Here is a 12,442-nt window from a genome sequence, read left to right as displayed (position 1 = left end):
GGAGAACTCAGGGAGGAAGAATGGACCAGCACTGGTTCATTCCTTTCCCGAGGCTGCCGAGGGTTTCATTTCCATGGATAACCATTGAAAAAAGCCTGGCTACTCAGGTTTGCCGTCAAGGGGGACTTCATTCACGATTTCATCATTGATTCTGGGAGAGAGCTTTCCCTCAAAGTGTTTTTGTAAAAATGGTAGGGATATAAAAATGGGAAATTAAAAATAATCCTCTATCTGTTTGTTTTTTCAGTGTGTCAAGACTTATTTTTGTGCGGCACTTAGGGGGTGTTCTAGCCGTGGCGAACATCAGGGGCGGTGGTGAATATGGAGAGACCTGGCACAAAGGTAAATGAGTCTGAGTAGAGGAACAAAACTGCAGGCTTAGCAATCAAAATTCCAGCATTTTCTCTTCACTCACTCTTCCATGCTCACATCTCCTTTTGCCTTTTACTTATTCTGTAGGAAAGTGAATTTTTTCCTTACTCATTATGTTAGATCTGTACGTTGTCCAGTGTTACCTGATGATTTTCGTTAGATCTTTGCAACCCACTTAAAAAAAGTTTTGCACAAAGACCATGTTTTCCAAGAAAATTATTGCATTTTTTTAAGCAAGATCAAGTTCCCTGGACTTAAGGATTTGAAAATTCAGCTATTTATCTTGAACTGATTTTCCAAACAATATCTGTCTATTACAGGAGACCTGGGTTGCTTTCACATCCCTCTCTCATTATTTGCAGGTGCACATGGCCCCACAATTCTAGATGCCCAGGACAACAGTACTGACTATTTAGACTCTCTTGGTATCACACACAAAAAAATAAACCATTTGCAGAACCTTACAGAAGGTGTGAACTTTTGAGTTCAGAATGTAACTCTTTCAGATTGTTTTTGACAATTTATGAATAGACCCTTTTTTTATATTTAGTGAATATGATTGAAATTCATATGAAAACAATCAGCTCCACAAGTGCAGTGATATGTCATCCCCTCACACTCTTTTAGGGGTTCCAACTTCTTGTAGGCAAACATTTGACCTTTTGGGGTTTTTTCAGCTGACTTTTATGCTGCAGGGAGACTAAGTCACTCGCTACAAAACCCTGTCAATCTCTTTTCCCCTTTTCTTAATACCTTTGATGTATTTCTTGCCATGTTTTTCCCATCCAGTCCTTGTGTGAATCCTTTGATTTTCCCTGTCCACTTGCCTTACTGTTGACAATTTTCTGCATCCCTTCACCAGAGGAAAAAGCTGGAAAAAGTCTTACTCATCTCTGTAACATATTCATCATGATTTAGTGGTGGATAAGTTGCTGGAGATGTTGTCAGCAAGGCAGATGCACCAAAACAGTGGTGTTTACGATGCAGCGATTTGCCATGGGAGTAATCCATAATAACCTTTTATCAAACAAAACGGTATTACCAGATCATTACATCTTGGTTTTACTATTTCATCTGCTGTAACCTTTTGTCTGGGTCATTTCCTCACAACTGAGTTAATTATGTAATAGTTTCATAAATAGAAGCTATACATGCTTGCAGATACAGGATGTTATTGCTAAAGATGAAGTATCCTTCATTAATTTTAATTTGCCAATTGGTTTGTAATAGGTTTTAATAAAATTTATCTTAATATGTTAATGTTTCTTTGGTCCACCTATTTCCTGCTTAATTTTGACCCAAGTCTTTTATTGCAGTTGCATAATAAGATATGCATGAGCTCTTTGTTAATTCCAGAAGCAATATCAGAAGTCTGTTTACTTAGGTTTAATTACTTAGGATTCTGACCTTACACCAGACCAGAACTTTGGGCAAAGAGTAAGATTTATTTCTCCTTTATTGCCACACATTTGAAGACTTTGTCGTTGTCCCACTATGGTCTTGTTAATGTGAGAATGATGTGTATTTGTTAAAAAATTCAAAATGTACTGGTCCCAGTTCTACAAGATCTGTATGACTAAATCTCAGAGTTATCTTACTAAACTTCTGCAACATCAAAATGAAGCGCCCAGTGTAAACTGGGTGTCTAGGATCACTGGATGGACAATGGAGATAGACACACCTCCAGATTATAGCTCATCTCACTTATTTTGGGGTAGAATTAATTGTCCTGGAGGTTCCTGGACCATAGTGGGAACCTCAGGCAATTATCTTGGAATAAACATCCAGCTTTTAAACAAAGTGGAAGGAATGGGAGTTCCACTTCTGCATCCACTGAGCCCCTCTTACCTGGCTGGACCACAGCCTTTGCTACGGGAATATGAATGAGGATTTTCTTCCTAGTTCCCATTTCTTACTAGTATTTAATTGCCTGAGAAGGAACATACCAGGTCTTAAGGTAGGAGAATCTTCAAGGAGAAGCCAGTTTTAGTCTCTTACCAAACAAGCGTCTAAAGCGGGAAGATTACGAGATTTGGTCAACTGCAGGTTCTCTAGGTTGATACATTTCAGCTCAAATAGTTGAAAGATTGTAGAGCAAAACCATCCTTTTCCTCCCCTGTCCCACCCTGCAAAATTTTTTGTTTTGAGAACTGAAAGTCTTACCAATGATGTCCGGACCTACATTTTCAGTCATGATTTATTCCTCATACATCTGATCCCATGTGGAATTTTGTTCAACAGGATGGCAGCATCTTAAACATTTCCATATTGATAGTTAATTAGTAAAATTACAAACCAAGATGCAACTCTGAAGTCCCTTTTTGACCATAGCTATATATCATCTGGTTTGAAAACAACTAATAGAAAAAAAGTAAATTACCAGCCACATATTCTATGTCCAGGAAATTAGAAGTGCTTATTTTGTATAGCTTATTTTATAAGTTGAAGCTTTATTGCCTTAAGAAGCTGTCACTGAATTTAATGCTGTTAAAGTCGCATTAGATCAAACCTCAAGTGGATTGTATGTGGTCGTTTTGTATATATTTTGCAATGCAAAGCTTTTAGCTTTAATTTTACTGGTTAGAAACATTACCTGGCACTCACTCCACGGTATAGGTATGTATTATTCAGAGTTTCTGAAAGCATTGGAGTTATCGACAGAACCATCTTATACCCTCTCTGTCTTGAAAGAATCTTTCATTTTTGCTGTCTTTCTGAGCCGCATCAATTATTAAAATGTTCATGAAACTGGAATTGTTCCCAGGTATTTTTGCACGCATGTTTTTCTGAAGAGATGGTATCAAATGGATTTTATGGCATCAACTGATTTGTTTTTATTTGTATGCTAGGTGGTATCTTGGCCAACAAACAAAATTGCTTTGATGACTTTCAGTGTGCTGCCAAATACCTCATCAAGGAAGGCTACACATCCCCAAAGAAGTTGACTATTAATGGAGGCTCAAATGGGGGCCTCTTAGTTGGTAAGAACTGCTCATATATTTCCTGGGTCTGGTGCTGCATTTACTAAAGTAAGCAGATGAAAATTTATGAGATCTTCTTTTCAAAAGAGATGCCATTGTACATCATTTGCTGTTTGCAGAGGACGTTGGGATTCTGCATTCTCTAGCAAAGGCTGGCTGTTAAAAGCCATACTTGCAGTTATTGTCTTGTGTGGTAGAGTTAACCCTCTGGTAGAATCACACAGTAAGAAAGAATGCTTTAAAAAACATTTGGTTTTTGGTTTTTCTCTTTTAAGGCTAACTGTTGCAAAATAATTACTGAATAACCAGAAGAAAGCATGAGGAAACTTTGTGTGGTCTGGAGCATAAGCCAGAATCCCATGTCCTGCAATCCTTCATCCGAGTTTCTTGTTCACTCTTTTGTAGTCGTGCATTCTTGTTCTTGGAGGCCAAATGAAAACATAACACTTCTGTGTTTAAGGCCTTTGTACGGGGACACATAACAATTTGACTCTACTTTCGTTGTGTAGTTAAAACATGACCACAAATAAAATCGTGAATGTCTCTGGTGAGAAATGTAAAGTAAGAGGACAGCTACTTTTAAAAGTCATGAGCTTTTGAGGGACTGTGTAAATGTAGCACTTTTTACAAATGCATCTTGTTCACATATAATTCACTGCTGTGTCCTTACATACAAGGAAATTAATAGGCTCCTCTTAAACAGAAAAGCTTGTCACAAAAACATCTCACAGTCTAAGCAGTATTTAAAGAGCTACGACGTTTATTTCTGATTAAATCCCTGCACCTGAAAGTAGCAGAAGAAAAAGGGAGGTGATTTTGTTCAATTTTGAAAGGAGAAGGAGACACAAATGAATAATACTGGGGTTTGTTTATATTTTTTTTAAATATGGGTATGTGACAGTAAGGTATGTGACAGTATGACAGAGTCGAGCTACTCATGTGAGATGAAAAAAAAAAGGCATTTCAAGTTCATAAACCACTGATATATAGAAAATGAGCAGATTTACTAGGCCCACTCTTTACTTGCTCTTCTTTTTATACTCCTCCCTGTTTCATCTGCTGCTGAATACTGGCTCTATGGATTTTATTTGATTTTTCAGTGAACTAGCATCCAGCATAAGAAAGAGGATTTAGAGTTACACAGATCTTTGGTCTAAGCCATCTTGGCTATTCCTGCATGCTTATTTTTAAAAAGCAACTGTTTGAAAGATAAATAACAAGTACATGTAAAGTTGTATTTTGCTTTCTGCTCATAGGCTTCTCGGTTACAGGTGGCAGGAGGTATTTGTGCATTGTAAATAAGAGCACTATTAGAAAGGGATGAATATGGTATAGGATTAAAGGGTTTGCACACCGTTGGGAGTGCAAGCATTGCACCAGTCAATTTTATCTGAGCATAAATATATATTTGGAAATGCAGTTACATTTTCAACATGTTACATAGCTTCTGAAAATACTGTTTTATGGTTACACGGACTTCAGTTTCGGTCGAGGCGAGATTCATCCTACCCAGCTTTAGTCATCAAACCCCCCCATGTTTCTGGCTGAACAAGTCAGCTGGGCTCCTTGTTTGGGGAAGGGGAAGCGGGTGACATCTGCAGCGTCCGTCATTCCGGTCAGAGGCAGGTGGTGGGAATCGAGACCTCTCTGCTCTGAAAAATCTGTTGTTAGAAACCTTCCCTTGCACTCGCAGATGGATTAGAATCCAACTGGATTTCCATGCTCTTGATGAGCCAGATAGAGATTTTCCTTGACTGGCTGGAATTAGGTGAATTTAGGAAATTCTTGTAAGTGCTTTCTCATCGAAGCAGAACTAAATTTTCCAATAGCTGTTCATGCAACACTGGAGAGCGTCACACAGGCTTTAGGTGCAAGACCTCACTGCCAGATTTTCTCAATTCTCATTTATGGAAGAAAAAACTGACAAGGAAGAGTATTGTCACTCTTCCAAAATCCTATTTCCTTTTAGTCAGACTAACAGGAGGTGTCTCGGAGGAGTGCAGAGCCCCGAGCTCTTGCCTCATTCATCTGCAAAACAAGCTCGCCTTGTCCTGCAGTGCGAGCCCCAAGCTGGGCAGAGCAGCGCAGCTGGGAGCTGAAAACCTCCTGCGTGCAAACGCGGTGTTTGACCTCTCGGGTTTGCTTCGACAAGCACTTCTGAGGTTTTGATATCCTACTCTCGTACTGAATTTTAAAGCTCGAAGTGTGTGTAGAGGAGTAAAATTCACAAATAAATTGTTGTTCCAGGTTGCAGTTTATTAGTGCATATAATTAAGTATAATGGCTGATTCGAGGGGTGCGGTGGGAATGGCTGAGTGTCTCCGTAAGCGATTTCTTACTGAAGTAACTATTTAGGGAACGAGGAGCAGCAACTTTTTATAAAATCCTGAGCGACACACAGTGCTTCAAGAGACACTCTGCGATAAAGAGTACTAAAATTAAATGCTATTATAGTTGTTTTGGCTTTTTTTCCTACCAGAATATGATTTATATTTAAAAGGAAATAACGTGAAGAGCAGGGATCTGATCAAAAGCTTCAGCGGAAAGGATAAAGGGCTTTTACCTGGCAGCTATTTAACGTTATGAAAATGCCTCAGAAAGGAGCCGGGAAGAGTTAGCATAGTTACATATCAGACATGACCAGAAGTAAAATCGCATCCTTTAGAAAATAGAAATCACGTTCAAATGAAGATAGGGTAGAGCATAACCTCTGACAGGGACTGACGGACCATAGGAGACTGATGAGCAAATTGCTTCCGATATAAAGATTAGCAATGAAAGCTTTCTGTGCATATCAGAAGCAGGAAGCTGGCCAGAAGATCCGTGGGACTTACAGGTTAGTGAGGTGTAAAAGGAGCACAAAAGAAAGAGAATGGCAGGGCAGAACAACTAAATGGTCTATTTGTATTGATCCTCCCTCCTGAGGAGCGTGGGGAGTTCCCTGCACCGCAGTCTCTCTTCAGGGGGAATACGCGGAGGAGCTGACTCAAGCTGAAGCATCAGCAGAAGAGGTTTTGGAATAAATCAATCAAATGAAAAGTAGCGTGTTGCCAGGACCAGATGGTGCACACACGAGATCCTAAGTGAACTCGGGTAGGAAATTGCAGGCTACTAAGCCTCAATATCTGTGGAACAGAAGGGGCCAAGTGTAATGCCAATTTTTAAATGGTTCATGGTGATCCACAAACTGCGGATGAGTAAATCTGACTTCTCTAATGGGCAAAGCAATTGAAACCAATAAATAATAGCTGACATATGAAGAAGAATTTTGCAGGCTGAAGTTACGTCTTGCAGATTTGTTAGAGCTATTTGAAGGAGTCCGGCAGCGTATGGTGCTTGTAACAGCGATCTAGGTGAGGAGTTATTCTTGGATTTTCAAAAGCTATTGACAGGGTCCCTCGCATAAGGCTATGCAAGAAAGTTCTTGCTGAGCTGGAAGCAAGGTGGTGTCATAACAATATCCCGGTTAGCAGGAGGCAAAGAATGGGAGTAAACGATCCATTTTCACAACAGACAAAAATGAGGAGATACAGGAATTTGGGAAGGAGTATACCTATGTGTGGATGCACAGCGATTAGCTCTGAATTAAGAAGGGGATTCTGGGATCCATTGTAGTAGTTATGTGAAAATCTCAGTGCTTTTATTCCTTAAATTTCAAAAAAAGCAGGGGAATTTGTAAAATCACCAGGCAACAGATTTAAATCAAGCACCAGAAATTGAAACTGAAGAACTTACTGCTACAGGATATGATGAACACTAGATGAATAAACATTAAGAAAGGAAATAGATGTATTTACGGAGGATACGTGTTTTGATGGCTGTTTAACAGGATGGCTGGAGATAACTCCCAACTCAGGGAAAACCTAAACAACTAGTTCAAAAAGTTGGTAATGTACAGGAAATACTTCGCAGTATTTGCTTAACGCCTTTTCCCAGAGCATCTGCCAGTTGCCACTCATAAATTGAACACTGAGCTACATGGACCTGCTGTGGTTATTTTTAAACTACAAGGCAAACATTAATCTTAAAGAAATTGTCCCTTCCAGTAGTAGGAAGATAGAAATCATAAAAAAAGAAAATAACAACAGTGTTTGCTTTACTAAGATGAGGTTATTCCTCTGATTTTGTAGTAGTCTGTTTTTATCAAAACTCTTTTCATATGGGTTTACATAGTAATTACAGAAGAAAGCTCATCAATAAACAGAGGGCTTTTGCTCCTTGATGCCCTTTTCTTTGTTGAGGCTAGTATTAAAAGTTTAGACAGTGAATGGTTTAGGAAAGTTCAATTCAGTAGTCTAAAAGCTCACATATTTTAAAAGTGCATTTCTCCTTTAAACCCAGTTTGCTAGTTTGGAAGGCAGTCTTCAAAGAACAGCATGTTTGGGGCCTGAAGAGCAGGGAAATAGCTCTTAAGCTCTTTTGAACATACCATCTTTGGGAGTTGTAATTTTTATCCATTTGTGTATTTGGTTTCAGTTTTGCTTAAAAGTCTAATTGACTGCATATTCACTGGCAGTCTTCTCCCAGTGCAGTTGGGTTTATATCAGGTATTTTATACTGAAGTTTTTTGGCTCCAGGTATTATAGGGTAATCTATATTTCTTCTTACATTGTTTTAACTTGCCAGTTTTTTGTTTTGTTTTTTTTTTAAAGAAATTTTGAGTTTATAAAAGACAAGCTTTTTGGAAGTTGGTCTTTCATGAACTTGGCAGTGGACCTTTCACTGCTGAGCGTAATTCTGTAAGGTATGAATACTAATAGAGTTGTTCTCCTGTTGAAGCTGCCTGTGCTAATCAGCGCCCGGACCTGTTTGGTTGTGCTATTGCCCAAGTGGGAGTGATGGACATGCTCAAGTTCCACAAGTACACCATTGGCCATGCTTGGACCACTGACTACGGTTGCTCCGACTGTAAAGAGCAGTTTGAATGGCTGTGCAAGTAAGTGCCTTTAAATACTTGTGTGATTGTTAAAATGCATAGCCTGCTCAACAGTTTCAGGTTGTCATGATCGATATCTGTTCTAAGAATTATTTCACCCTTTCCCACAGTGGATTTGGGGAGTTCAGCATTTCCTTACAAGTCAGTTTTGCATGGAAGACTGTCATAGAATCATAGAATCGTTTAGGTTGGAAAGGACCTTTAAGATCATCGAGTCCAACCATTAACCTAGCACAGCCAAGCCCACCACTAAACCACATCCCTAAGCACCACACCTACACGTCTTTTAAATACCTCCAGGGATGGGGACTCCACCACTTCCCTAGGCAGCCTGTTCCAGTGCTTGACAACCCTTTCGGTGAAGAAATTTTCCCTAATATCCAATCTAAACTTCCCCTGGTGCAACTGGAGGCCATTTCCCCTTGTCCTATTGCTCGTTACTTGGGAGAAGAGGCCGACCCCCACCTGGTTACACCCTCCTTTCAAGTCGTTGTAGAGAGTGATCAGGTCTCCCCTCAGCCTCCTCTTCTCCAGACCAAACACCCCCAGCTCCCTCAGCCGCTCCCCATCAGACTTGTGCTCCAGACCCTTCACCACCTTCGTTGCCCTTCTCTGGACTCGCTCCAGCACCTCAAGGTCTTTCTTGTGGTGACGGGCCCAGAACTGGACACAGCACTCGAGGTGCGGCTTCACCAGTGCTGAGTACAGGGGGACGATCACTGCCCTGGTCCTGCTGGCCACACTATTGCTGATAGAGGCCAGAACGTTGTTGGCCTTCTTGGCCACCTGGGCACATTAATGGCTCATGTTCATATTCATTATGTTCAGAGTCCTGTTGAATCAACTGGTCATATTTTTGAAGACTTGGTTCTACTAGCAGCTTTAACAACTCATAAGGTTTTCTTTCTGAGTTATGACTCCTTTAGGCTCTCACAACAGAGTATTCTCCAGTGAACCACTATATAAATTGCATTTTTTACGATGAGAGAGAGACAGTCACAATTGTGAATTATATTGTGCAATGTGGATGGGATTTATTTGTAGGAATTGAATGGCAGTAGACCATAACAGGATATTAATTCATTTCTTAACTCCTTGCTGAGAGGTCTGGAAAGATTATTTAAAAGAAAAAAAAAGAGACGAGAGAGACAGCAGTGTGAGAATAGAAATGATCTACATGTTTGATATGGCTAATAATGAGTGTGTTAGAATAAGTGCTGTCATTTTAAAATATTTTTCTGGAACCTCGTCTTCTGTTATCTCATTTGTACTCCTTAAAGACTGACATTACCAGAGAATGCTTCAGACACACTAAACAATTTGGCCGGTCTGAAATTTTATAGAGTGTTTAGATATTAAAAAGTACATGTGCTACAAGAACACTGAGATCTAACTTGATCTAAAGCATTTATTTAAAAAAAAACAAACATCAATGTCAAGTCCAAATACTAGATGATCAGTTGGGCCCATTGTAATTAAATTATTTCAAAATCTCCAGTTGTCTTGATTTAAGCTTTCAGTGGCAAACATGTTTTTGCAAGTAAAGTGCATAAAACAATTAACAAATTTCATAATTCATCTTCTATCAACAGATAACTTAGATCTTAGATAAAAGATTAACTGTTATAAAAATGATCCAAATAATCTTCATTATTTTGGACATTGTAACCTGTCTGTACATCTGTGAATTCAGATATTCTGAAGAGGTAAAGTAGAAGCAAAGTTTGAAATTCATTCTGTGATTAGGAGAAATGCATCTGTAGGAAGGAGTCACTCCATACCTACTGAAACATGTGCTTACTCACAAAATCTCAATGCATAATTTTAGAAACATCTTACAAGGCAATACCTGAAATACTTCTTTGTCTTCTTTTCAACAGCTTGCAATTGCTTACCAAATGTAGGAGGATAGATACGTAATGTTGCTTAGATGTTGCCTTTACAGATACCCAAAAAATACATAAGGCAAGCACAGTGGCATGTAGTGACTATCATTTAACTTCTTTTCAAAACAAATCCTAGTCTGCAAATTCACTTACAATGTTCCTTAGATGAAAATAAGGAAGCAAGGAATCTGTTAAGTTAGACTTACAAATACTGTCACATGTTCTTAAAAATAGTTTGAGCTTACTTAATTGGGTACTCCTCCATTTCAAAAATAAAGCAAAATTTCCTTCTGTTTTCCTGTCATGAAATAGGGGGGAAAAATAGTATCCTACTGTTGATTTAAGGAATGTAACATTCTTTCTAGGAGTAGCTTTGTCTAAATGAAGTATGAAATGGTTAGATGGAATTCTTTGTGACTTACTATTACGTTTAATTTCTAATGCTAAAGAGTGCTTTGTGTTGAGATATGTAGATACAGCATTTGTGTTATGTTACAGTAACTAAAAGATGTAAATTGTCCTGCAAAGAAAACAAATTTTGGAAGTTAAATTATTCATTGCTCAAAAAATAGGAATCAAGGTCATCTGTCGAAAGCAGGAAAACTTACAGTTCTTCAGTTCCCTGCATCATGTTCCCTCAGGGTATGTGCATGTTCAAAGGTAGCCTAAATATTGGAGGGAGCAAATTTAATAACTGCACAGCACTTGTGGCTTACCATCGGAGAGTGTTTCCAAATTTGCGTGGGAAGAAGCCATCCACATGCAGACCTGGACTACATATGCTGGGAAAAGGTCTCAGTTTCCCTGTTTCCCAGCAGGATGGACCCTGCAATGGACTTGACAGCTTTTGCTGCAGTTTCCCTCTTGCCCGTTCCTGAATTTTTTTGGCATTTCTGTGAGATGAATGCATATGTCTCTCTGAAATTAAAGAAATGTACTTGCTTCACATTTGAGAGCCAGAGATCTGTGGCCGCTACCACTTATCAGTTGCCAGTAGCGTGATTCTGATTTATGCGAGAGAGAACCGTAGTATTCTGAGTGCTACCAAATGCCACTGTGATGATTTCAGTATGAGATGACCTTCTTGTTGGTTCTTGAGGAAAAAATACATAAGCATTTCTGTGCTCTTCTCAGGTACTCTCCGCTTCACAATATCAAGCTACCAGAAGAAGATGGCATCCAGTATCCCTCTACGCTGCTTCTCACAGCAGACCACGATGATCGTGTGGTCCCTCTCCATTCACTGAAGTTTATCGCTACTCTGCAATACGTTGTAGGCCGAAGCCGTAAACAAACCAATCCGCTTCTCATCCATGTTGACACCAAGGCTGGGCATGGAGCAGGAAAGCCAACTGCTAAAGTTATAGAAGAAGTGTCAGATATGTTTGCTTTTATAGCACGATGCCTAAATCTTGATTGGATTGAATAGGCAAAATGTGTATTACTGTCTCCTTTAGAAAACAAGGGCTTTAACACCATTTAAGACCAACCAGACTACTACTTGGTGTGGTACTTACATTTAAGAACTGCAGTTTAATATTTTATTGATCCAACCTGCTATGGAGTTTTGATCTTCTCTGCTTCCCTCTTTTTGGCGTTTCTTTGAATTTCTTTTCTACTGCGTTCCAAAGTACATTTTGAAAAGCATGTTCAAATAAATAGCTGAGCTACTGTGGGTGCTGTTGCGAACATTTAGATTCCAGAGTTAGTGCTAGTTGAGCTTATTTCCTGTAAACAATTTTAATGTATTTTGCATCTATAAAGATATCCAGATCATCTGTAATTAAATGTAAGTACTGTCCACATACAAGAACTCTGAGCATACTTTACTTACACAGTAACTTATTTAAGAATGTAAATTGAAGGTGTTCAGTGATAACCATGAAGTAATGAAGAGACAGTAATCTGGGTAATTAAGTCAAATATTATTAAAAATCTTATATTACATGCTGTTCTTAAGTGTGTTACAGTCTGTAATAACGATGTTGCTAAATTGCTCTTTCTTTCCAAAGAGACTTCAAAATGTCACCAGTTTTCTCCTCTGTCATTTATTTCCACACAGAAGAGAAAATTGGAGGCTGGAAAACTGGAAGAATTCTTAGACTCTCCCTGTAATCTCAGTCCAGCTATACAGATACTCTTCAACAACCCGTCTGCTGTTAGCTCTTTAACTATTTCTGAAGAGTAGACCAGAAAACAAACAAAAAAAACCCACAAAACCACAGCTTTGTCCAGATTGTTCAAGTTCAGTTTTTCCCGGTGCCTTT

General features: G+C 39.0%; 1 protein-coding gene across 1 annotated transcript in view; it reads left to right on the top strand.

Moving 5' to 3' along the window:
- The window catches only part of LOC104166203 (prolyl endopeptidase), a gene marked incomplete at its 5' end in the record, with an annotated part of 43,081 nt that extends 30,951 nt beyond the window's left edge, over positions 1–12,130 (top strand). The window contains 4 exons of the mRNA XM_009706059.1: positions 248–342; positions 3,222–3,353; positions 8,133–8,289; positions 11,310–12,130. Coding sequence (XP_009704361.1) covers positions 248–342; positions 3,222–3,353; positions 8,133–8,289; positions 11,310–11,604 — 679 coding nt within the window. The remainder of the gene's footprint in view (positions 1–247; positions 343–3,221; positions 3,354–8,132; positions 8,290–11,309) is intronic.
- Positions 12,131–12,442: the final 312 nt, after the last annotated feature.

This window comes from Cariama cristata, unplaced genomic scaffold (genome assembly GCF_000690535.1).
Source record: "Cariama cristata isolate BGI_N322 unplaced genomic scaffold, ASM69053v1 scaffold9118, whole genome shotgun sequence".
Lineage (NCBI taxonomy): Eukaryota > Metazoa > Chordata > Aves > Cariamiformes > Cariamidae > Cariama > Cariama cristata.
The sequence above is the reverse complement of the archived record's forward strand: the minus strand, read 5'-3'. Positions and strand labels throughout refer to the sequence as shown.